General features: G+C 41.1%; 1 protein-coding gene across 3 annotated transcripts in view; it reads left to right on the top strand.

Annotated features, from left to right (window-relative positions):
- Positions 1-27,635, top strand: part of smarce1 (SWI/SNF related, matrix associated, actin dependent regulator of chromatin, subfamily e, member 1) — a 67,382-nt gene that overhangs the window by 19,325 nt on the left and 20,422 nt on the right. For 2 of the 3 annotated variants that reach the window (XM_048560720.2, XM_048560719.2), the window contains 6 exons: positions 7,396-7,467; positions 11,590-11,670; positions 12,488-12,619; positions 14,218-14,389; positions 21,226-21,398; positions 27,000-27,101. In XM_048560720.2, the coding sequence (XP_048416677.1) occupies positions 7,396-7,467; positions 11,590-11,670; positions 12,488-12,619; positions 14,218-14,389; positions 21,226-21,398; positions 27,000-27,101 (732 nt within the window). The remainder of the gene's footprint in view (positions 1-7,395; positions 7,468-11,589; positions 11,671-12,487; positions 12,620-14,217; positions 14,390-21,225; positions 21,399-26,999; positions 27,102-27,635) is intronic. The other variant, XM_048560721.2, reaches the window with a different exon arrangement.

The raw sequence follows: 27,635 nt of genomic DNA, 5'->3' as shown, positions 1-27,635 counted from the left end.
AGTCAGCATTTGGAAAGGTGAAACAAAAATTAACTTCTATGATGGAGTCCCTTTTGTGGGCAGAGTGGCCTTCTCTTTTGTGATAAATTACCATAAAAAGGTCAGTTGCTGAACTAATAATCTGGCTGTTCTATTTTCAGATGTTGATAGACATGCTGTGCATTTCCAGATTTTCTGAATTTACTTTGGACGTCTAAAGATGGAAGTGGAAAAATTTGACTGTTTCAAAAACGAGTGTTTGAAAAATGCAGTAAAATCAGCGTCTGGCCATTTCAGTGAAGCAGTCGTGATTATAACCCTGTGTGCACAGCATTTGTGATTTTTAAACCGATTAGTTTTGTCCAAATAACAACAACTGCTGCAGAACTAGTCTTTGGAAATCTTGATTGCTGAATATTATAAACTAGACTTTAATCAGAGTGGAGACTTTGGCGATGTTTATATTTTGCTTTTATTTTCCCCTCATGCTGGGTTATATTGATCACATTGGGAACTAAAGGAAATGTCAGTATTGGGGATTGGTAATTTTTTTCCAACTTGTGTGAGCATTAATTAGGTACAACATCAATTAAGTGACCAAGGGAGTGGGAGTTTAGAATTTTAAATTGCACTGAATATTCATTTCTGCATCTGCAGTGAAGTGACCATCTGTCATACCAAGTCTTTTTTGTTGTGAAATATATAATTATTTTGGTTCAGATCACTTTTTTGGCTTGAAACATCTGTGTCTCAATCTGTCATTTCAACTTCAGATCTTTAAACTAAACAGGTTTGGCGATATTGAGCAGAAAGTTTGCTAAGACACCATTGTTTCCCATAGTGCATATGATGTTACCTATCATTCCCCCCCCCCCCCCCCCTTCTATGTATTTGTTCCTTTTCCTTTGCAGTATGCATCTCTTGTATTCTGCTGTTTGGAAACCATTATTGCTTTGTGAGTTGTGTGGCCATCTTAAGGAAAATGCTCCTTGAATCCTGTTTCCTGTGATTGTTTAGTCTGTCATGTGAATACCTGCTAAATGGACAAAATAAATGACAGTAGCTCCCTCACAAACAGCTGTTTAAGTTCTGATTCTAATTGTGGCTGAGATGGAGGACAAAGTATGAAGCAATTTGCTTATTTATTACTTCAGTTCTATGATGCATTCTGTTGAGGAGGATGTTGCTCTGATTGCTCATTGCAGCTTTCATTTTATACCTGATCATTAATGTGAAGAGACCTTGTTCGAAATAACAAACCAACGTTACTAGGCTTTAGAAGTTAACTTGTGTAAACTTTAAAAATCATTTTCAATAGTTCCAGCCAATTGTTTCAGATGCTCTACAGAAATTTACCAAAAATCTCAGACAGCACCTTCCAGACTCTCAAACATTTCTGTCTAGAAGGACAAGGGCAACAGATACGTGGGAAAATGACCACCTTCAAGCTCCCCTCCCAGCCACTCACCACCCTGACCTGTAAATATATGGCTGTTCCTTCACTATTGCTGAGTAAAAATCCTGGCATTCCCTCCCTAAGGACATGGTGGATCAACCCACAGCAGGTGTACTGTGATCAGAGATAATAGGAACTGCAGATGCTGGAAAATCCGAGATAACAAAGTGTGGAGCTGGATGAACACAGCAGGCCAAGCAGCATCTCAGGAGCACAAAAGCTGACGTTTCGGGCCTAGACCCTTCATCAGAGAAGTGTACTGCACTGGTTCAGGAAGGCAGCTCACCACCACCTTCTCCAGTGCAACTAGGGATGGGCAATAAATACTGGCCAGGCAGTAATGCCCACATCCCACAAATGAATAAAGGAAAATTAGAGAGGGTGAACTGAAAGCCACATTTTATATTGGGATACCACTGAAGTTCATCTTAAGGAAGTTTTGTTTGGAATGGAGAGTGGGAAATTTCTGATTTCTTCTGGATCTCTTTTGGATGAACAGACCTTCCTAAACAAAATACCAGACAATGCAGGACCTTGTGACTGACACTGTTCTCATTGCAGTGAACACTTTACCTTCATAAAAACACACCTTCGAACAATAGTTACTCATTAAGCTAGGCACATGAGTTCAATTGCAACACTTGTTCCTGAAGGTTGAATTTATATAACTGAGGTGAATGAGCTTTGTGCATTCATAAAATATAACAATTACATCCTTCGTTGAGAGGGTTTTTGGGTACATTAGAATTGCAGTCTGATGTCATCTCACTCCTTCCCCTTCAGTTTTGATTAAAGCCTATTAATTTATCGTAAATATGTGATATCCTGTTTTAGGTCTGTTGCTTTTGATAAGTGTTACAATTGAACTTCATGTAATAAAATGGATTGTTGTGCTGTAATATCTGAAGATTACAGACCAATTAAATCAGAAGGGCAACTTTAGAGTGGGCTTGAGAGGGGTGTTACTGTTTGCTCTGCTATATTACGGAACGTAAATTCCATTGCTACTGGAATTTGCAGTTGTGGTGAAAATGAGTTGAGAAGTCCGTCCCTCTTCTATTTATCTGGTTAGGTATGGAAGTAGAATCAGTCTGCTCATGATTGTTGTACAGATGCTATCTTCTACAAAGAACATAATCCTATGCAGAAAGTCTCTCAGTTTTTTTTTAAAAATATGCAAGTAATTTCAGGTTAATAGAAATCACTCACTAGAAACAGTTTATTAAGAGAGAAGACACAAGGTAGAGTGGCTGTTGTTGCTGCCGTCCGCCTTGCCAATATTGATTTAATTGTTCTTGGAAATGCACACACATTCACCCTGTTTTTGCTCCGTTCCACTGGTCTTTATGTTTATCTGTCAGCAGTTAAGCATTGCTTCCTGTAATACCTAGTGATCCAACAAAGGCTAAAATAAAATTGGAGGCATAGACTGAGTAGAAAAGGTTCTTTTTTTCCCCCCAAACGTTTTAGGGTTGGGTGGGGGGGGGGGGGTGTTGGTGGTCGTGGTCGTGGTCGTGGGGAGGATGGCAGTGTAATTTGGGAGAGGGAGTATGTGAATACAGATTTTTTTCTAATTTTTTCTGTCAGCTGGATGTCTGTAATCATTTAACAAATCATAGTCCAAAGGATTACGTTTAATGCTGTAGATGAGTCTGAGTGACAGATTTGCACAAGTTTAGTTACTTTTTCTTGACAGGTTGTAGTTTAGGGTAACAAATAGTGACTGTAAAGGTAACTCATCTGTTTTTAAACTGCATTTGAACCCCTGAATGTTTTTTTTATTAATGCTGATTTCTCTTTTTCCAAACAGCTAGTTCTGCATGTCCGCTGTCTGTATGTTGAATGTTGAAGCTCTGACCTTGACTCTGAACGTTTCACCTTTTACTGATCTTGTAATGTCATAATTAAAGCTGGGAGGAAATTTAAGTGCTTAGGGCTTGGCCATTGAAAGCACAGCCACCCATTCAGGAGCTGTTAAACTTGGAATCTCATGAAGACTCTAATTGGAGGTGTGCCAAAATCTGAGGGTTGTGGGGCTGAAGGCAGTTACAAAGATGGGAGGGTGTGAGAAGGGATTCTAAAACAAGATTGAGGCAAAGTAGTTCATAGGTAAACAGGGCTTAATGTGAATGAGTTTTAGATGAACTAAGATTTATAGAGGATACAAGATGTGAGGCAGTCTTTGAAAGCATTGGAGTTAATTCTGGAGGTAACAGAGACGTGGGTGAGCAGTTGTTTTGAGTCAAGGTGGGATACAGGGGTAGAAATAGCAGTCTTGTTGTGACAGCAAGATGAAGTAGCTGTGGTCAAAAGTTGGTTCTCAGGTCACACAGAATACCAAGTTTGCATGTGCTCGGGTTCAGCTTCAGAACACTTGCTTGGAGGGGTCGAAATCTGTGTTGGAGTGGAGCTTGTGCTGAGAATCCTAAGCAATGGCTTTGGAAACTTCATTCCAATTCTATAATTGCCAGTTCTCCAAAAGAGAAACCTATTTTCTTCTCTCCAATTCCGATTTTAACAATCTTGCAGCACAATTGCCTCCGTTCTATTTTACTATTCTGCCCAACATCAAATTTTATACCGGCCTAATTTGTCAGAACATCCTTGCACTCCAGTGACTTCACTGATTTTTAATAGTATCCTGTCTGCCAGCTTCAAAGTGTGTTTCTTTCAAATTTAACCCATAATCTGTGTAGCACCTCCATCTGTGCCCCTTTTACTTTCAATTTGCCTTGCTTGAGGATACACTTTCATGTTATGGGGTCTATCCTCTTGCCCTTCTGTCCACAACACTATTGTGAATTGGTACTTCAATTTACACGTTATTCACGTAATCTGTGAACACCTTCTGCGATTTTGGCAAAGGGTGGTGAGTTTGTTGTCTGCTAACAAAGTCTTCCTTGTGAATGGTTCAACAGTAGATATTTCTAAAATTTTTTATCTGGCTCTGGCATTGTGTATTTCTACAGAGGTGCTGTTATTTTCATATCTGTGTCACTCTATTCTTTCTTGGTTGAGCTAAAGGGATCTGTGCTCCCCTTCCTGTAATTCCCCTCTTCATGATTATACAATTCTTTTAATTTGGGATGGTGTTTCTCTGATTAGATTGTCTTGTTTAAATTTCTTTATACCAAGAAACGGTGTCGTCTCCAGGTTAATTTGAATAAAACTAATTAAAATAATTTTAAATCGGAGATGGATAAGTTTTTGGCAAGCGAAGTCATTGAGGAACATAGGACAAAGGCAGGTGAATGGAGTTAGACCACAGGTCAGCCATGATTTCATTGAATGGTGAAACAGTCTGGAGGGACTGAATGGCCTACTCTCAGTTCCTACATAAAAATAATTTAAATTATTTATTGATACAATAATTTGTATCAGTAATCTTCAGTTTGGATTCAAACTTTGTATATCACTGAACTTACAGGGTTAATAGTGCATTGACATCACCAAAGCAGGCCTCCTGCACCACTCTGCACCTGCCTGTTCATCTCGCTGGTCAAAGTATCGTAGTCTTTGTCTCCTTCAATATTTGTCCAATTTCCCTTTGAATGTATCTATCTAAATGCCTCAGCCACTTCCAATGATAGCAAGTTCATGTTCCAATCAGGGACAAAAACAAAAATTGCTGGAAAACCTCAGCAGGTCTAGCAGCATCTGTGGAGAGAAATCAGAATTAACATTTTGGGTCCAGTGACCCATTGTTTTTGTTTCTGTTTTTCAGCGTCCGCAGTCCTTGCATTATTTTGCATGATGCACTAAGATAAAGAGCATATGCACTCCTTACTTGCTGTAGTTAATGGTTCATTCTCTGATTTTGTCTCTTAGTGTGGAATTCAACTTGGGTAATGAGGGCCCCACATTGATAATTGTGCACCCACTTCTGGGTGAGTAACAGCAGCAATGGGATGAGGCCCTTAATTGAGCACTAAGGGCCCACTTAAGGACTTCAGTTGGTGCTGGGGCACAAAGGCTATCCGTGAACCTTGCTACCATGGGCTCAACTGGGGTGGAGGCAGAAAATGTCGGAGTCTGCACCCTTCTGTCTGATTAAATGCCCTACCCCGCCTCCAAACAAGTCCGAGAGATGGGTATTACATTCCGTTCTTAGTCCCTTAAGTTTCTCTATTCTGTTTCCTGTTCTTATCTTTGCAATTTATATTGCTGTTCACTCAACATTTAACCCTTTCAAATTTTATCTGACTGAAATAAAACTAAATTGTAGAATGGTCACAACCGTTCATATGGCAATGGTGAAATCATTATTTTTAATTTCATGTACGTATTTAGTGCTGGAAATCATACAGTTTTCCTTCATATCTTCAAAGTCATGCATTGTTTTTCACCTGGAACAGGTGTGAAGTTGATGGAGTGGCTATGAGTCAGTGCAGTTCACTGTTTGCGAGAATCAGAAATTGGTCCAGTCTCTCTCAACTGGGTGAGTGGGTTGGACCAGTGGAGGGTTGGATACAAGCCACCAGAGGCCTAAATATTTCAGTGAGCCTATTCTTTTTTTCTTTGACAGCCTTTCTTCTTGTTGTCTCGCACTCTTTGGCTGTCACTTTGGACTCAGCAGTTTCACTCACCTTGGAGTCAGAATGTTGCTGAAGTTTACACTTGATGTGTCAGAGAGATTAATATAGATGCCTATTTTATACCAAGTTTAAATTGGATATTGTTGTTTGCCGTAGCTTGCCCAATTTTATCACATGCATAGCAAGTGCCATATTCCCCCTTCTGCTCGCTCTTGCTTCCTGTTTTACAATGTATAAAGTTAGTTCCCACATTAACAATGAATGGACTGGTTCAGAATCTCCTTTTCCTTCTTTAAGGTTGCCATTAGCCAGCTAAATTAATACCTGCTTAAATAATTCATCCGAAACTTGATTTGTTATTACTTGTGATCAGTGATAATGGGAACTGCAGATGCTGGAGAATCCAAGATAGCAAAGTGTGGAGCTGGATGAACACAGCAGGCCAAGCAGCATCTTAGGAGCACAGAAGCTCCAAGCAGCAACTGAGATGCTGCTTGGTCTGCTGTGTTCATCCAGCTCCACACTTTGTTATCTTGTTATTATTTGTGCTCTCTTGATTCAACTTGCAAGGCTAAAATGTGAATACATTTTCATAAAGAAAGCTTGATGGTACATGACAAATAAATAACTAGCAACATTTATTTCAGTATGATTTCTCCCCACACTGCCAAAACAAATCCCAGTGTAACTGTAGTGGGTACTTGACAACACCAATAATAATCTAACAGTAAACATTGGGATTTAAACTGGAGTCTGGTTATAATATATAGGCAGAATTTATGATTTGCAAAAAAAATGATTTCTTTAAATGATTTGGCCTTCATACATCCCTGAAATTATTCAACAATTTTTCATTTCATTGTAGTCAAATAAATTTCTAAGTGACCAACCTTTTGAACTAATTATAGTGAGCTTGCTTTTTCAAATGTTGGGTTGTAATGGGATTGGTAATTTCTTTCAATGGAAGAAGAAAGCATGGTGCAGATTCAATACCATCATTGTATTTGAAGCCACATTATTTTTCCATTTTGTAACCTATTTTTGCAACTTTGTTGCAATGAAAAGCAAATCTCATTTGAAGTGTGTTCTTAAATATGCCAAATGATTCCTGAAATGGCTTGATGCTTAAATTCCAAACATTAACTAACCATGCTTATTTTCATTGGGTTGGTGAGGGTGACCAAAAAAGTATGCTTAAACTTTGACTGCTGTATTGTGTTATTCCACACCATCTAAGTGCGTCATCTTGTGGCAACTTCTGCCAGCTGTATATTCCTAAAAGTAATTTGATATTCCAGTTTTAAACAATATTAAATTATAGTGAAACAACTAGATCTATTTGGTATTGTCAACAATTGCTTTTTAATCAACTTGATTTACTGTCCTGTCTGTGTGACAAATTACATGACTTGTGTTTATAAATAGGATTCTTGTGGCCCCACAGCCCCATTCCACAATGGAACTCCACGTGCTTCCAGTATAATCGGCAGGGAGAAGGTAATATCGAACTTCTGAACTTATGAAATTGTAATTTCAAGAGTGAAAAAACAACTGTAATCAGCTGTTAATTTGGGGTGTCTTCCTCAAAACAAATTAGAGGTGGGTGGGTTTCACTTAAACTGGAAATGAGTTGGATGTTATAGGGGATTTGTTGCTTGCTTGAGTGAAATAAATTTAGTGCTTAGAGTTGAGATATGCCTTTTTTAAAGTGGAAACTAGACAGCTGGCATCTAGAGATTAATGTTGGACTGACTGTTCTCAACATCCATTAGTGATTTGGAATTAGGAAATCGAGTGTCATTTCAAAACTTGCTGTTGACACTACATATGTGTAGGTACACAAAGTGGCAACAACAAAATGCAAGAAGACATTGATATAAGTGGCAACAACATTTCAGTGTTATCAGGGCTGTGCAGAAATGTGGAGACATCAAATCGTTCATGATCTTGTTAAATGGCAGAGTGGGGCTGAATGGCCTACCACTCTGCTTATCTCTTTGTGGTGAATAAAGACCTAAAGAAAGTTTGGAAATGTCTTTAAGTGATTTTGAAGGGTTGAGGGAGAGAGATCTTTTTTTTGAGGTTAGACATGAAGTGGGATTGGAGGGAGAGTGGAATGAGCATTGAAAAAGCATGCGAGGAAGTTATTAGAGATGGTTATCTGTGATTCCTGCAAAGGGAGCCATGAGGCCATTAAGTTTAAAAGGATGGCTGTTTGAATAGCTAGCGGTATTGATATGGAGGCAGTGATTGAGGGAGGATAAGAAGTCAGTGAATGCAGAACAGTTGGAAAATGAGTAGAAATGGAGGTTGAAAGTGTTGACGATGAGAAGTTGTTTAGTATAGATGCTATGAAAGGAAAGCAGTTCAAATATCTCTGTAAGAAATAACACTGATGAATTGTACTGGCAGCTGGTGAAAATTATAACCATCTAGAGAGGCTTTATTTGGGGACAAGTTTAATCACTTCTCAGGAAAGTTTCCATCAAACCTTGGTAATAAATCCTCAATAACTTCATGATGGTGCAAAGTTGCAGAGCCCTGAGAAACACAGGGATCTGGATGTCCCAGTGCATGAAGCACAGTGTTAGTTTGCAGATACAGCAAATAACCAGGAAAGCTAACAGTGTGGTGTTAGTTTGCGAGGGGAATTTAATGCAAGAGTAGGAAGATTGTGCTTTGGTTTTCAAGAGATTAGTGAGGCTGCATATGAAGTATTGTGTATCATACTGGTCATCATATTTACAGAATGATGTTAATACATTAAAAACAGTTCAAAGATCATTTACTGGACTAATACCTGGAATGAGTGGATTGCCTCATAAGGAAAGGATAGACAGGTTAGGCCTCAATTTTCTGGAGTTTAGAAGAGTCAGAAGTGACTTGATTGAAACGCCGTGAGATGGTGAGGGGATTTGACTGGGGGACCGTTAAAGTGATGTTTCTTCCTGTGGGAGAATCTAGACTCAGGATCAAAGTCTAAAAGGGCACCCAGTTAAAACAGATGAGGAAACTTTTTTTTTGAGTATTGAGAGTCTTTGGAATTCCTTTCTTGAAAAGGCAGTGGATGCAGAATCTTTAAATGTTTTTAAGGCAGAGCTAGGCTGTAAATTTATTGGGATTTTCAGAATGTAGAATTGAGACTAAAATCAGATCAGCCATGATTGATTTAATAGTGAGGCAGGCTGAAAGTGCTGATTGGCCGACTGTTGTTCGTATGCAGGTTAGTAAATGGCATTGACCTCGTCTCAAGGGAATGGATATTATGAAGCATGGTACAAAGCAGGGTGGTGATGACTAGATTTCACAAGTTCAACAGTGCAACAAATGATTTGTGTGGAAAGTGATCAGCCAGAATTAGCTGCATTGCCTGCTTGTGAGGAGCTAGTCATTGAAAGAATAGAATGGGACAGTTAAGATTGTTACTTGGAAGGGAAAGGGGGAAAATACACAATTGGCTCTTCCAGGTTCACCAGGAGAAGCATAAAGGGAAGTTTTAGCTCCTGTTCGAGGAAGTTGAGCTAGGATGTAGGCGAAGCACTGTACAGTCAAGGAATGTTGAAAGATTGGGGTAACAATTGTTTGGGGTTAGGGGTGAAAGAATGGACTACCGAAAGGGCTGAATTGAAGAGGCACATTGACAGGAGAGAAAGGCCAAGAAGAAATAAAGAAAAATGAATAAAAAGGGGAAATAGAAGTTATATGCCGGGGTGGTGGTTGGGGGGGGTGGGTACGGTGCGGTCTCAACAGTTGAAATGTGCAGAGAGTTGTCGCAGGAATTCATGATGATAAAAAGAACGATAAGATTGTGAAACATATCGCCTCAATATTTCTTTGGGGTGAGTTATAGAAAACACATCTGGATGGAAATGAGAAGACCAAGTGAATTTGCTGCTGGGATTATATGACAGATGCAGAGGACTAGCGCAAGGTTTGTGGAGTGTGAATGAAGGCATTGGCTGACTGTGTGACCGATTTTATAATGTGGAGAACTTTTATGTGCTTATACTGATATCTCCATACCACAGTCCTCAAAGCTTCAGATGAAATTGTTCAGGTTTTTAAATGCTGGCATCCTGAAATACATTTATTTGATGTTGGTTCTGAAAACTCTGTCCTGCTGAACTGTTGAAGCTCTGTTTAAACAATACTTTTTGGGAGTCCTGGGGAAACCCTGATTGGCAAAATAGAAATCATTCTAGTCTAGAACTCCAAGTTTGTGAAGATATCTGGGTCTGAGCTGTGGCAAAGTCTTGCTTTATAATTCAGTAGATTCAGAATTTCTGATTTGGTAATGGAACATAGCAGCACTTATTCTATTTCAAACTCACTTTTCTGGAATAATGTGAATAAACTGCATTCTTGGTTGTTAAGATGCAAGATAGTGTTTGCACCCTGATGGAACCTGTTCAGCCCTTCCAGCCTGTTCTGCCATTCAGCGCAAATGAGATTGTGTAACCTGTTTCTATCCACCTTCTCATGTTCTGTATCACTTAAAGTCTTGGCCAAGAAAAATCAGTCAGATGAAATTCTGAGTGTGACTTCCCAAGCTTATATTTCCAATGATCTTCATATTTGAACATTTGACAATTGCCTTGACTGCAAACTGTTCTATTATAGTGACAAGAAAGATGCACAGAAAGGGGAAACCACCTGCACACCTACTGCATTTTGCCTTTTAATAAGGTCACTTCTCATTCACGTAAACTCAAGGTGCGCAGAGTGAACTACTTAACCACTCCTCATCAGAAAAACCCTCCAGACCTGAGAATTTTTCTGGACTTCCTCCAATACCAATATTTCTTCCCTTAGATAAGGGACCAAACTTTTCATAGTATTCAGGTATGATCTCTTGTGTAGTTCTAGCAAGACTCTCCTATGTTGATAATTCATTCCCTTTGAAGTAAAGACTAACATTCCATTTGCCTTCCCTATTATCATGTGAATGTGTATACTAGCTTTCCGTAATTCATGCATGAGGACCCCTCCAAAGCCTTCTGTGAAGTAGCTTTCCGCAGTATTTCCCAAACTCCTTGTAGGAGGACCAGAGGGCAAAGTCTCAGAGTAAGGGGTTGCATATTTAAGACAGATGAGATGAAGCTTCTTTTCTGAAGATAATAAATCTTTTGAAATTCATACCCAGAGGACTGTTGAGGCTTTGATCATTAAACATACTCAGGGTAAGATAGATATTTTTAGTCAATAAAGAAATGAAGAGTTATGGGGGAAAGGCAGGAAGTGGAGTTAGGCATGAACTTATTGAATCGCAGGCAGACTTGATGGGCTGTATGACCTACTTCTACATGAATGTCTTATGCTTCATTATAGCTGCAGTCATTGATGAGAAGCATTTATTTGATCATCATATTTTTCCTAGCAGACCTTTCCCAATATGACCTTGCCTAAAAGACCTTCAGTTTGCAATCTTCATTTGTCTGTATTTGGTGTTCAAAGTTTAACCTTAAGTGATATATTTCAAATCTCAGTCCCACCTGGGTGCAGATGGAATTTCTGCTGTGATTAATTTTTAGATTTTATTTTATGCTGCTGATTGACAATTTGACTATTTGTTGTCCCCTTGAAATGCAAGGTAACATGATATGTTTCTGTCTCCCGCAGACATCCTCAGGCATCACTATTCCAAAGCCCCCAAAGCCTCCAGACAAGCCTCTGATGCCCTATATGCGCTACAGCAGAAAGGTACAGTAGTTGCAGAATTGTATCACAGCATACACTGCGACATGCGTTCATCAGGCTGAACCCAGTCTAATTCCACAAGCCAACTGAGGAAAGAATATCACTGTTAAACCATGAGCCTTTCAGTATCGAGAGTTTCTCGCAACAATTGGGATTACTTTGCAGTTTATACTTCCTGTTGGATCTTCATTGTCATTGATGTAAACATCTGACATCTTGTATTAGGTGGAGGCTGTAAACATTCCTAAAGGGAAATTTTTATATGTACCTGAATGTTACTAAATCCAGGTCTGTGACTGTCTCTCACCTGGTTTTAAAGTGAGTCTTGCTATAGGCGCAACCACGAAAGAATAACATCTTTAAATGTTGTGTTCTGCTTTAACAGATGTTCGCTTTTCCTCTTACTGTTCTTATTCGAAGACACTGTGCTAGTTATTAACTTGGATGAGTTAGAGTCTGACAATGTGATTGGCTGAATGTATGTTGCCAGTGTTTAAACTGCTGCCACTCACAGCAATTATTTGTCATTCCATTTGTATCCATGTGAGACTTCAGCTCCTTCGCATTCTCAGACATACTAACTCCCAGCCAGCTTCCACCGATGATGTCACCAAGAGCTGCAGCTTAAATTTAAATTTAGAAAGAAAAAGGAAAAAAAAGATTTGTAGGAGTACTAATCACAGGACTCCCTCATTAATGCCTAACTCTAGTAAGTACATTCGGGTGTTGATCGTACTATACCCAGAAACTGTCTGGTTGACAGTGTGATAATTCTATTACTGTATTAGCTCTGTAAATAAGTCTCCTTATTACATTTTAGGTATGGGACCAGGTTAAGGCCTCCAATCCTGATCTGAAGCTGTGGGAAATAGGGAAAATCATCGGTGGAATGTGGCGGGATCTCACAGATGAGGAAAAGCAGGAATATCTGAATGACTATGAAGCAGAAAAGGTAAAACAGCAGGAACAGGTTTCCTTTCAGTAAATGAGTTTCAGTGACCATAAAATGCATTGGTTGGGAGTGTTAACTATCTAGGTTTGTTCTCCTGTCCTGTTTTTATTTTGTGGGGATGCTAACTTTGACTTGAGGAATGTCTGCATTTAGGAATCGAGCATTTATTTGCCTCATTGCTTCAGCTCAGATACAGCATGAGTTCGACAGCAAAGTAAAGCTCCCTCTATACATCCATCAAGCCACATCCTGTACTGTTTGGATACACTGTAAGTCTGCCCCAAACAGTGAGGCATAATTCACCTCTTCAACCTTCCTTTGCCTAATCCCAACACCCCCCCCCCCCCCAAAATAAACATGATTTTGGCTATGCCTTTTGGCATCAATTCCTTAGCCATCGTTTGAGTGAAATTGCCAGCCTTTGCTCATTCCTTTTCTATGGATCCATGTCTTTTGGAAAGAGAGTTAAGACTATCAGTCCATTGCTCTGGGATTTGGACACTTCTGTATTGGTGAAGGACCTGCTTGTTATTTTCACGACAAATCCAGCCAATCCTTGTATATAGGCTTCGTAAAAGCACAGCATGGTTTGTTATAAACACATGGTTGGAATATGTGTCCTTGTTGAGAGTTTAAAATCTGTGAGCACACTAGGCTAGATTGGTGTCAAGTTCTTGGACGGAAGAGAAAGAAACTTTTGTGAAGCAGTGAATTAATTTGGAGAATCAATTGTATGAAAGCATTATGACATTTTTTCTCTTCAAACTAACTCCCTTAAAGAGAATTCATTTGATTCTTCTTGATCTTGGTCCAGGAAATGTTATGGGACAGCATGTAGTAAAGGATGAGTTTTGTTATCTGAGGTTTATATTAATCTTACATTGTTTTGAATTTTCCTTCATAAACGTTTTTTTGCTGCAGACCTGTTTGAAGCTGAGGGAAGGTGTTTGCATTCTGAGGGAAATCATAGAACGTAGAACAATACAGCACAGAACAGGCCCTTCAGCCCTTGATGTTGCGCCAGCCTGTGAACTAATCTAAGCCCATCCCCCTACACTATCCCATCATTATCCATATGCTTATCCAAGGACTGTTTAAATGCCTCTAATGTGGCTGAGTTAACTACATTGGCAAGCAGGGCGTGGAACACCCTTACCACTGCTACTATTTTGCTACTTCTAATTGAACTGGTTTAATCTAAGCTAATAAAACACGAAGCTTTAAACTTTTCTACGCTTTGGCAGCATTTCACAAATGTCAATACTGCATATTAATGAACAACACTTTGTAAATCCTTTTAAATTTTTTCTGATCTCAATAGAAAGAGTTGTGTAATTTTACCATTTCAGTTGTCACCCTAATGTTTTTTGATATGTGATCACATCTGATTTACTGTATGAATACTATTCAGGAATCCTTTGGAAAGAGGGACACTGTTGGGAGAATTACAGATATGTACCTCCCAAAGATGATCTCAAGGCAGACAAGTTGACAAGTTCCCTCTACCTCCAAATTAGTACATACCCTTAGAAGAAAATATATGTTGGAGTTATTGCATTTGGTTGTTCCCACTTCATGGGATTTACTTCTATTTTTAGGTTGAATATAATGAAGCCATGAAAGCATATCACAACTCTCCTGCCTATCTCGCTTACATTAATGCAAAAAGCCGGGCTGAGGCAGCACTTGAGGAAGAGAGTCGCCAACGGCAATCGCGGATGGAGAAGGGAGAACCTTACATGAGTATACAGCCAGCTGAGGACCCTGATGGTAAGCCCTGGTAATACGCACTGCCATAGCCTCTGAGTATAGATCAAATTCCGTTCTGCCCGGTGGATTTTTGCCGATTATGTCATCAAATATACGCACTTGTCCTGTATTTTCTTCAGTCAGTAGTGTGAACATCCTTCTGTTGCTCCTGTTTTCACAGTCTGTTTCTCCTCTAGTATCCTCTCCACTAGCCGTGTTTTCTGGCATCACTGCCTAGCTTGACTTCAATAGTAGTATAATGCTAAAGTTCTTTATAATAAGCAGAGCACTTGGAAAAACAGTGACAGGATTGACATAGATTTGCAAAAGGGAAATCATGCTTTACAAATTTACTGGATTTTTTTCAGGATGTAGCAAGTAGAGTTAAGGGAGGCGTCAGTGAATGCGCATGTAAAATTGAAGTGCACGGGTTTGGTAGGTTGGCACTCGGGGAGTAAAGGGTGGAAGTAAACAGGCCTTTTTCCTAGTGACAAGCAGTGACAAGTGAGGTACCATAGGGATCGATGCTGGAATCCAACAATTCACAAAATATATCCATGATTTAGATGAGAGAACTAAATACAATATCTTCAAGTTTGCAGATGACACAAAACTGACTGGGAGGGTGGACTGTGAAGACTATGCAGAGAATCTTCAGTGTGATTTGAGCAAGTTGAGTGAGTGGGAAAATGTGTGGCTGAAGTCGTATAATGTGCACAAATGTGAGTTTATCCACTTTGAGAGCCAAAACAGGAAGGCAGATTATCTGAATGGTGATAGATTGAGAAAGGGGGAGGTGCAGTGAGACTTGACTGTCCTTGTACACCAGTTGCTGAAAGTAAGTATGCAGGCTCGGCAGGTGATGAACGCATATGGTATGATGGCCTTCACAGTAAGAGGTTCAGATACAGGGGCAGGGATGTCTTGCTGTTACTTGGCATTGATAAGACCACCTGGAGTATTGTGTGCAGTTTGGCCTCCCTATCTGAGGAAGGGCGTTCTGGCTATTGAGAAAGTGCGAAGAAGGTTTTCGAGACTGATACCTGCAATGGCAGGACTGATGAGAGACTGGATTATTTAGGACTACAATCATTGGAGGTGTGATTTCAAAAGGGTTAGACAGGATAAATAGAGGAAGGACATTCCTGAGGACTGGAGAGTCCAGAACCGGGGGTCACAAGCTAAGGATACTGGTAGGTCATTCCGGACTGAGATGAAATTACTTCACCCAGTGAGTGGTGAACCTGTACAATTCTCTACCAGAGAATTGAGGCCAAATAATTGATTTCAAGGAGGAGTTAGACAAAGGTTTCCACAAAGTGGATCAAATGGTTTTGGGAGAAAGCAAGAACAGGATACTGAGTTGGATGATAAGCCACAGTCACATTGGCGGAGGCTCGAAGGGCCTGTCCCTATTTTCTATGTTTGTGCATGATTTTTATTTTCCTCTCACTGCTTGCTACAGTCTCCTGTTAGGTTTGAGCTGTCTTCTCTGAAATGTGGCTCAGCTGATCCTTCACAACCTGTTCATTTATTGAACAGCTTCAATTAGGGTATGATGGAATTGTCTTGATGTACAGCACGGGAACAGATCCTTTGGTCCAATGTGTCCATGCTGACCAGATATCCTTGATAAAATCTAGTCCCGCTTGCCAGCATTTGGCCCGTATCGCTCTAAGCCTTTCCTATCCATACACCCATTTAGATACCTCTTAAAGCTAGTTCCACATACGCACCACCATCTGTGTGGAAAAAGTTGCCTCTTGGATCCCTTTTAAATCTTTCCCTAGCAAGACGTTCAGCTGTACAAATGGCTACGAAGTCTCAAGGAAATACAACCAGATGGATCACCTGGCATCGAAAAAGACAATGACAGAAACAGCCTGTTGACCCACAAAGTTCTTGTCACTAACGTCTGACGGTTAGTGCCAAAATTGGGAGAGCTGTCTCACAGACTAGTCAAGCAACAGCCTGACATAGTCATACGCACAGATTCATACGTTATAGACAATATCCTAGACATCACCATCACCATCCCTGTATATGTCCTGTCTCACTGGCATGACAGATTTAGCAGAGGTGGTGACACAGTGGTATTCACTTGGGAGGGAGCTACTCTGTGAATCCTCAATGTTGGCTGTAGACCTCCTTGAAGTCTCATAGCTTCATGTTAAATGTGAGCAAGGAAACCTCCTACTGATTATCATGTACTGCCCTCCCTCAGCTGATAAATCAGTTCTGCTCCATGTTGAATAACGCTTAGAGGAAGCACTGAGGATGGCAAGGGCTCAAAATGTACTCTAGGTAGAGGATTTCAATGTCCATCACTAAAAGTAGCTCAGCAGCAGTGCTACAGATCGAGCTTGTCAGTCCTAAAGGACGTAGCTGCTAGATTGGGTCTGCAGCGAGTGGTCAGGGAAAAGCGTACTTCACCTCATCCTTACCAATCTGCCAGCTGCAGATGCACCTACCCATGATAGTATCAGTAAGAGTGACCATTGCACAGTCTTTGTGGAGATGAAGTTCCTACCTTCACATTGAGAATAACCTCTATCATGTTGTGTGGACTGTCACTGTGCTAAATGGGACAGACTTCGAACAGATCTAGCAACTCAAAACTGGACATCTATGAGGCGCTTGGCCATCAACAGCAGCAGAATTGTACTCCAGCATAATCTGTAACCTCATGGCCTGCATATTCTCCACTCCACCTTTACCATCAACACTGGCTCAATGGAGAGTGTGGAAAGGCATACCAGGAGAAGCACCAGGGATACCTGAAAATGAGGTGTCAACTTGGTGAAGTTACCAAACAGGACTACTTGCACACCAAACAGCAAAAGCAGCAAGTGATAGAAAGAGCTAAGCAATCCCACAACCAGTGGATCAGATCTAAGCTCTGCAGTCCTGACACTCCAGTCATGAATGCTGGTGGACAATCAAACAACTCACTGAAGGAACAGGCTCCACAGGTATCCCCATCCTCAATGATGCAAGTGCCCAGCACATCAGTGCAAAAGAAAAGGCTGAAGCTTTTGCAGCAATCTTCATCCAGAAGTGCCGAATGGGTGATCCATCTTGGCCTCCTCCAGTGGCCCCTAGCATCACAGATCTCAGTCTTCAGTCAAATCGATTCACTCCATGTGGTATCAAGAAACGGGTTGGAGACACTCTACTGCAAAGGCTACGGGTCCTGACAATGTTCTGGCAATAGTACTGAAGATGTGCTCCAGAACTTGCCACTCCCTTAGCCAAGCTATTCCAGTACGGTTACAACACAGGTATTACCCAGTAATGTGGAAAATTGCCCAAGTACATCCTGCACATAAAAAGAAGGTCAAATCCAACCAGGCCAATTGCTGCCCCATCACTCTACGCTGGATCATAAGTGAAGGGATGTAGGGTGTTATCAAGCAGCATCTGTTCAGCAATAACCTGCTCAGTGACACCTAGTTCAGGGTCTGCGAGGGCCACCAAACTCTGGACTTCATTTCAGCCTTGACCCAAACATGGACAAAAGAGCCAAATTCCAGAGATGAGGTGAGAGTGACAGCCCTTGATATCAATGCTGCATTTAACCAAGTATGTTATCAAGGAGCCCTAGCAAAACTGGAATCAATGGGTATCAGGGGCAAATTTTCCAGTGGTTAAAGTCACACCTGACATGTTGGAAGATAATCATGCAGGACATCGCTGCAGGTGGTCTTCAGGGTAGTGTCTTAGGCCCAACCATCTTCAGCTGCTTCATCAATGACTTTCCCTCTATCGTCAGGTCGGAAGTGGGGATGTTCACCGATGATAGCATGATATTCAGCACCATTCGTAACTCCTCAGATATTGAAACAGCCCATGTTCTCATGCAACAAGATCTGGACAATATCCACGCTTGGGCTGACAAGTAGCAAGTAACATTAACGTTACATAAATGCCAGGCTATGACCATCACGAATAAGAGACAATCTGACCACTGCCCCTGACATGCATTGGTGTTACCATCACTGAATTCCCCACTGTCAACATCCTGGTGGTTATCATTGACCTGAAACTCAACTGGACTCACCACATAAATACTGGCTACAACAACAGGCCAGAAACTAGGAATACTATGGCAGATAATTCATGTCCTGACTAATCAAAGACACAAGTTAGGAGTGTGATGGAATACTCCCACTTGCCTGGATGGGTACAGCCCCAACAACACTCAAGAAGCTTGACATCATCCAGGAAAAAGCAACCTGCTTGATTCGCACTACACCTACAAGCATCCACTCCCTCCACCGCCAATGCTCAGTACCAACACTGTGTTCCATCTACAAGATGCACTGCAGAAATTCACCAAAGATCCTCAAACAGCACCTTCCAAACACACAACCACTTCCATCTAGAAAGACAAGAGCAGCAAGTATATGGGAACACTTCCAACATCCTATATGGCCGCATCATGACCTCCCAACTCCTGTACTCCATGCACTGACCAGCAAGGGCAAGCATACCAAACACTGCCTTCACTATCCTATTTACCTACAATTCCAAGTTTAAGGAATTATGAACCTACACTTCAAGGTGTCTTTGTTCAGCAACACACTGCAGGACCGTACCATTATGTGTACAACTCCTGCCTTGATTTATTTTTCCAAAATGCAACATCTCACATTTATCTAAATTAGACTCCATCTGCCACTCCTCAGCTCTTTGGTCCATCTGATCAAGATCCCTTTGTATTCTGACGTAGCCTTCTTCGCTGTCCACCAAGTCTGCAATTTTGGTGTCATCTACAAACTTACTAACCATACCTCCCAAGTTCACATCCAAATTATTTATTTATATGCATAGAATGTGACAAAAAAGTAGTGTATCCAGTGTGTCCATGTGGCAGGCCACTGGTCATGGGCTTCCAGTCTGAAAAGCAACCCACCACCGCCACCCCCCTCTGCCTTCTATCTTCAGGCCAGTTCTGTATTCAAATGGCTAGTTCTCCCTGTGTCCCTTGTGATCTAACCTTGCTAACCAGTCTCCCATGAGGCACCTTATTGAACAACTAACTGAAGTCCATATATATCACATCCACTGCTCAGCCCTCATTAATCCTCTTTGTGTGTCACTAACTTGTTGAGCTTTTTGAAGAAGTAACAATCTCCCTTGCACAAGATCATGTTGACTAACCCAAATCAGCCCCTGCCTTTCCAAATGCGTGTAAATCCTGTCCCTCAGAATCCCCTCCATCAACTTGCCCACCACCCGTTGTCAGGCTCACTGGTCTGTAGTTCACTGACTTTTCCTTAATCACATTTCTTCAATGAGGCACCACATTAGCCAACCTCCAGCCTGTATTCTGTAATGTGGACATTTTTCAAGAGATCGCTCCTTATTTGCCCATGTTCTGTATCTTCCATCTATTTCTCCACAGTAAGCACTGATGCAAAATACTTGTGTAGTATCTCACCCGTATCTTACAGCTCCACAAATAGATGGCCTTGCTGATCTTTACGGGGCTCTATTCTCTTGCCCAGTTACCATTTTGTCCTTAATGTATTTGTAGAATCTCTTTGTATTCTTGTTAATCTTAATTGCCATATCCCCTTTTTGCCCTCAATTTCCTCCTTAAGTATACTGCTACTGCCTTTATATTGTTTTAGGGATTCACTTGATCTCTCCTGTGTATATCTGACATATGCTTATTTTGCTTTTCTTGACCAAAACCTCAATTTCTCTAGTCATCCAGCAGTTCCTTTGTTTACCAGCCTGACCGTTCTCCCTTACAGGAACATACTGCCTCTGAACTCTCATTATCTCATTTTATGAAGGCTTCCATTTTCCAGCCATCTCTTTACCTGCAAACATTCGCCTCCCAATCAACTTTTGAAAGTTCTTGCCTAATCAAAATTTGCCTTCCTCCAATTTAGAGTTTTAACTTTTCAATCTGACCTATCTTTTGTGCTCCTGAGATGCTACTTGGCCTGCTGTGTTCATCCAGCTTCACACTTTGTTATCAGTGTCAAGGAACAAGCTGCTTAAAAGAGGAAAAGCCCAGATTTTGATTTCTTGTTGGTGACTGATATCCACACGAAGTAGCATCTTTCCAATAAAGTTGCCTTTGGTGGCCTTGGACAAGAGTTCCTGATCACTTGAAGTCCTTCTGTTAGAAAAGTGAAAGTAAACTTGATACTGATTTTCTGTGAATCCCCATTTAGGCAAATAATTATAACCAACCAGAATAAGAGAGTTTGTGAAAAGTGTCATGGGTAGGATGTGGAATGTTTCTTCAGTTTCTTCTAAACACATCTTTTCAGATTTGACGGATGTAACTGGAGTGAAAAACAATGGAATCACTTATGACAGGAGACTGGGGTTCTTTTACTTGGTGCAGACACATTGAAAAGTATTTAGATGTGGATGTGCGATGCCAAGACTTTTGGAAAATGGGGTTAGAAAAGTTAGGTGGTTGTTTTTGATCAACACAGACTCGAAGGGGTTGGAGAACCTTTTTGTGTGTAGCTCTAGCACTTTCTATTTTGATATCAGATTTCCAGTGGTATTTAGGTTTGTTTTGAAATTACTTCATAGCATCTAACCTTTTGCTTAAACTAGAAAAATAAAATCACCCTCTACAATACATTTTAGACTGGTGTGTGAATCTGTGGTGGCCTTGGGCACTTGATAGCTCAACAGCATCGATTCACTGCAGCAGAATGATGTGATGATTGCTGCATTCTTGACATTCCAAATGCATGAGTACTGTCAGCTGTGTTATTCTGAACTTCAGTTGTGTCAGGAACTGAAGAAATTCCACAATTAATTAGTTTAGTTTCTACTGTGTCGGTATTTTTGCTGACTTGCTTCTTTCCTGATCCTTTCAGATTATGATGATGGCTTTTCAATGAAACACATCTCTGCAGCACGTTTCCAGAGAAACCACCGTTTGATTAGTGAGATTCTGAGCGAGAGTGTAGTCCCAGATGTCCGATCTGTGGTGACGACAGCACGAATGCAGGTTTTAAAAAGGCAGGTGCAGTCACTGATGGTTCACCAGGTAGGTAATGAATACTGAATCATATTCTTTGCTCTATGCAATTTGAATTTTAATGAAACTAACTACTAATTAACTGCTATATTTTTGTTGTCTCAGCACTTCCTGTTAACTTTTTTTAGATTAGATTCCCTACAGTATGGAAACAGGCCCTTCGGCCCAACGAGTCCACACCACCCCTTGAAGCATCCCACCCAGACCCATCCTCCTATAACCCGCACCCCCCTGAACACTACGGGCAATTTAGCATGGCTGATCCACCTACCCTGCACATCTTTGGACTGTGGGAGGAAACTGGAGCACCCGGAGGAAACCCACGCAGACACGGGGAGAATGTGCAAACTCCACACAGACAGTTACCCGAGACTGGAATTGAACCCGGGTCCCTGGCGCTGTTCCCATTTATAAATTCCTGAGTCTGCTGTATAATGGAAATTGCCAGTGGAAGTTTTCGTTCTTGCACTTTTCACAAAATCCCTTGCTTTTGTTCTTATAAGTAGAACCCCTGGCCTGCGGCTAATAAAAACTAGTAGATTTAGATCTAGTATAAGATTAAGATGCTAAAAAACCAATTGTATCTTATGTCTTAAACCAACTAGCTTTGGTCTTGGTGGAGATGGGACAAAAAGCTTATGGTTGTTCTGCCCTAAGGTAGCAGGTTGGCACTTCATATAACAGAATGAGGCTGCTGTTCCCATTGTTATTTTCCATTTTGAATATGACTTTTTGGTTATGTTTTCCAGACTCAGAAAAACTGCTGTGTAGAATCAGCTTGGCTTGTTTTATTTTATTTTTCTTTCATTTGCACAGTAAACTTCTGTTTTATTGCTAAAAGCAAATCTGCAGCCTGGTGTGCCTATGTTTCAGTGCAAGCCCACCACATTAATTTGAAATAAAAACAAAATATGATTTATCAAGCCAGATTTCAGCTGGGATCTGACTTGTCCCGTATTAACATCAGCTCTCACAATTAGTTTTTTTTCCTCCAAGTGATATTGATCTGAGGTTTAAATGTTGACTAGAACACTAGCAATAAATTCTTCTGCTGTTCTTTGGGAAAAGTCAGTGGGATCTTTTACTTGCACTTGAGGGAGTTGGGGATTTTATTTATTCTCCTATTTGAAAGACATCTTGAACAGTGCAGATCTCCTTCAGTAGTACACTAGAGTTTCAGTCCTTGAGTTGGATCTGAACGTCCAATCTTCTGATTCAGTGATGTGAATACTGTCCACTGAGTCACAGCTAATTTTAAAATCATTGCTGACAAATGGACGCAGTTCAGAGAAAGTTTGCTAGATTAATATCTGGAAAGCGCAAGCTGTAGTGTGAGGAGAGGTTGGCCAGGTTGGGCTTGCATCCACTGGAGTTTAGAAGAGTAAAAGGTGACTTGATTGAAACATACGAGATTCTGAGGGGGAAAGAAAACCTAAAACCCCAAGGAACTGCGGATGCTGGAAATCAGTATCAGAAATGGAAACGGAAATTGCTGGAAAAACACAACATATTTGGCAACATCTATGGAGAGAAAGCAGAGTTAATGTTTTGGGTCCAGTGACCCATCTTCAGAAAGGAGGGGGTCTTGATGGGGTGAATGTGAAAAGATATTTCTTTGTGTGGAGGAATGTAGAACCCTTAGTCATAGGTTTCAAAGTAGTTTGCCCACTTAAGGCAGATTTGGCAAACATTCTCTCTGAGGGCCATGAGTCTTTGGAACTTTTCCAGAAAAACGTCAGTGGGGGAGCACTTTGGGGCCAGTGACCATAATTCTACCAGTTTTAATATAATGATGGAAAAGGATAGACCGGATCTAAAAGTTTAAAATTATAAATTAGCAGAAGACAAATTTTGACGGTATTAGGCAAGAACTTTCGAAAGTTGATTGGGGCCAGACGTTTTGCAAATAAGGGATGGCTGGAAAATAAGAAGCATTCACAAATGAAACGAGAGTCCAGAGACGGTATGTTCCCACTAGAATGCAGGGCAAAGCCTGTAGGTGTAGGGAATGCTGGATGACTAGAGAAATTGAAGTTCTGGTCAAGAAAAAGAAGGAAGCATATGTCAGGTAGAGACAGCAGAGATCAAGTGAATTCCTAGAAGAAAGCCAGTAGCAGTATACTTAAGAGGGAAGTCAGTAAGGCAAAAACGGGACATGAGATAGCTTTGGCAAATAGGGTTAAGGAGAATCCAAGGAATTCTACAAATATGTTAATGACAAGAAAGTAACGAGGGACAGAATAGACCCCATTAAAGGTCAGCAAGGCCGCCTATGTGTGGAACCGCAGCAGATGGGAGAAGCACTAAAAGTACTTTACAGCAATGTTTACTGTGGAGAACTATATGGCAGATATTGAATGTGGGGAAATGAATAGCAACATCGTGAAAAATGTCCATATTACAGAGGAGAAGGTGTTGAATATCCTAGATAAATCCCAGAGACCTGACCAGGTGTACCCCAGAACTTTGTGAGAAGCTGGGGAAGTGGTTGCTGGGCCCCTTGCTGAGACAGTTGTATCCTCGATAGCTATAGATGAGGTGGCAGAAGAGTGGAGGTTGGCTAATGTGCCAATATTTAAGAAAGGTGGTAAGGAAAGGCAGTGAACTACATACAGGTGAGCCTGATGTCGGTGGTGGGAGCATTGTTGGAGGGGATTCTGAGGGACAGGATTTACATGTATTTGGAAAGGATTGGACTGATTAGGGAGTCAACATGACTTTGTGCATGGGGGAATCGTGTCTCACGAACTTGGTTGAGGTTTTTTTGAAGAAGTAACAGAGAGGATTAATGAGGGCAGAACGGTGGTCGTGATGTAAACAGACTTCAGTTAGTTGTTTGATAAGGTTCTGCATGGGAAACTTGTTGGCATGGTTAGATCACATGGAACATGGAGAACTAGCCATTTAGATACAGAACTGGCTCAAAGAGAGAAGACCATAAGACATAGAAGTGGAAGTACGGCCATTCGGCCCATCGAGTCCACTCTGCCATTTAAATCATGGCTGATGAGCATTTCACCTTCACTTCCCTGCACACTCCCCGTAGCCCTTGATTCCTTGTGAGATCAAGAATTTATTGATCTCTGCCTTGAAGGCATTCAATGTCCCGGCCTCCCCTGCACGCTGTGGCAATGAATTCCACAGGCCCACCACTCTCTGGTTAAAGAAATGTCTCCTCATTTCAGTTTTAAATTGACCCCCTGTAATTCTAAGGCTGTGCCCACGGGCCCTAGTCTCCCTGCCTAACGGAAACAGCTTCCCAGCATCCACCCTTTCTAAGCCATGCATTATCTTGTAAGTTTCTATTAGATCTCCCCTCAACCTTCTGAACTCTAATGAATACAATCCCAGATCCTTAGCCGTTCATCGTACGTTAAACCTAACATTCCAGGGATCATCCGTGTGAATCTCCGCTGGACATGCTGCAGCGCCAGTATGTCCTAAAGACAGAGGGTGGTGGTGGTTAGTTGCTTTTCAGACTGGAGACCAGTGACTAGTGGTGTGCCATAAGGATCGGTGCTGGGCCCACTGTTTTACATCATTGTATAAATAGTTTGGATGTGAACATAGGAGGTATGGTTAGTAGGTTTGTGGATGACACTGAAATTGGAGGCATGGTGGACAGCGAAGAAGGTTACATCAGAGTACAAGGGGATCAGATGTACCAAAGATCTGAGGAGTGGCAGATGGAGTCTAATTTAGATAAATGTGAGGTGCTGCATTTTGGAAAGATAAATCAGGGCAGGAGTTGTACATATAATGGTACGGTCCTACAGTGTGTTGCTGAACAAAGACACCTTGAAGTGTAGGTTCATAATTCCTTGGAAGTGGAATTGCAGGTAAATAGGATAGTGAAGGCAGTGTTTGGTATGCTTGCCCTTGCTGGTCAGTGCACTGAGTACCAGAGTTGGGAGGTCATGTTGCGGCCATATAGGACATTGGTTAGGCTACTTTTGGAATATTGTGTGCAATTCTGGTCTCCCTGCTGTAGGAAGGATGTTGTGAAAACTTTAAAGGGTTCAGAAAAGATTTACAAGGATGTTGCCAAGGTTGAAGGGTTGATCTAAGCGGAGAGGCTGAATAGAGTGGGACTATTTTCCCTGGAACGTCAGAGGCTGAACAGTGACCTGATGGAGATTTATAAAACCACAAGGGCATGGATAGGGTGAATAGCCGAGGTCTTTTTCCCAGGGTAGTGGTGTCCAAAGCTAGAGGGCACAGGCTTAAGGTGAAAGGAGAAAATTTTCAAAAGGGATCTAAGAGGTAGTTCTCTCATGCAGAGCGTGTTGCGTGTATGGAACAGGCTGCTGGAGGAAGTGGTGAAGGCAGGTAAATTACAACATTTAAAAGGCATCTGGAAGAGTATATGAATAGGAAGGGTTTAGAGTGATATGGGCCAAACGCAGACAAAAAGGACAAGATTAATTTCAGATATCTGCTCGGCATGGATGGGTTGGACCGAAACGTCTGTTTCTGTGCTGTACAACTCTACGATTCCGTGACTGTACCGTCAGAAATCTCTCAATACCAAGTCCTCGTCCCTCAGGTTTATTTGAAATCACAAGCTTTCAGAGCCTCAGTCCTTCCTCAGGTGTTTGTGCAAGAGGTAGTATCAGACACAGAGTTTATAAGTAAAAGATCTAAGGGTCACACCATTGATGAGGATGGACTGAACAAGCCTAAAGTGCTGTTAACTCTTTAATCACTGAGAAGCTTTTAATGGATTAAATCCCCAAATTTCTTTTGAAGTCACTGTCCTCCGAGAACTAAAGGTTTTATCACTGTTAAGAAAGGATGACATTTTAGGTCAGACAATGCATGGGAGGTGTGAGGCCTTGTTTAGAATCTGCTTGTATTGGTTTGGAGTCAGAATGGTTGTATTTCTAAGGCAGGAATTTATAAAACGCTATATTGACTGACTGTCTATGAATTGTACACTTTTTGAACAAAATAGAATGTATCTAATTCACCCCATAGATGCCCACGTGTGTGAGCACGTGCATGTGCAGGAGTGTGTGTGGTGGGGTCACCTGTAGTGTGACACAAACCCAAGATCACGGTTGAGGCTGTCCTCATGGGTACCAAACTTGGCTGTCAGCCTCTGCTTGGTGGCTCTGTCTTGTTGTGTATCCTGAAGTCTGCCTTGGAGGTCATTTACCTGAAGATTCAAGGCCAAATGTCACTGACCACTGAAGTGTTCCCAGGCTGGGAGGGAGCATCCCTGTCTGGCAATTGTTGATTGGTGTCCATTCATCCATTGCCATACCGTCTGCATGGTTTCACCAATATGCCATGCCTCAGGGCATCCTTGCCTGCAGCATATGAGAGACAACGTTGGCAGAGTCATTCCATGACTGTAAGTGGAGAAAGCAGAGCTTTTGAATATTTTTAAGATCGAGGTGGATAGATCCTTGATAAACAAGCTCGTGAATGGTCTTTGGGGACAGACTGGAATATGGATTTAAGGTAATGTGTTTTTTAAACAGTACAAATCAACACAAAAATGCAACTATTAAAGAAGTTTGGAGATTCTATATATTGAACACTGTTGATTTTCAGTCACATTTGACTGCTCTTTAAATATAATTTTTGAAATGTATTTTCCTGTAGCGAAAATTGGAAGCTGAGCTCCTTCAGATTGAGGAACGTCACCAAGACAAGAAAAGGAAATTTCTTGAAACTACAGAGTTATTTAATAATGAACTAAAGCGGGTAAGAATAAATTAGCAATTGGTTTGGGAGATGATGAGTTGCGACTATCCAACAATTAAAATGTTCAATTATCTGCTGGGTCCTGAGTCAGCTGCTCATGTATCAGTATTGTGTAAGTTATTGGTGGTTGGAAGAGCACATGTTAAGTTTTCAAAGAAGCCCTTTAGTATTTTCTATTGTAATCTCTGTCATGCCAAGTTTTTATTCTATGAGGTTTAATTTTCTCCATGGCTGTAATTTCATAGGCAGATGTCTACACCCAGGCAGATTTCATCTTGTTGTACATTATATTACTTACATAGCACTTATTCACAGTTTGGGAATTTAGGGGGATGGGAACCAAAATTGTAGTTCGAGTATAGAAAAGGTTGAGAGTAGGGAGGTCCAAAATAAAGTTTCAGGGATGCAAGATGGCACCGGCAAGCAAGAAGTTGGTTTGAAGTGTGTCTACTTCAACGCTAGGAGCATCCGGAATAAGGTGGGTGAACTTGCAGCATGGATTAGTACCTGGGACTTCGATGTTGTGGCCATTTT

This window comes from Stegostoma tigrinum, chromosome 31, assembly GCF_030684315.1.
Source record: "Stegostoma tigrinum isolate sSteTig4 chromosome 31, sSteTig4.hap1, whole genome shotgun sequence".
NCBI classification, from domain to species: Eukaryota; Metazoa; Chordata; class Chondrichthyes; order Orectolobiformes; family Stegostomatidae; genus Stegostoma; species Stegostoma tigrinum.
Note: the sequence above shows the minus strand (reverse complement) of the source record. Positions and strands in the feature narration are given on the sequence as shown.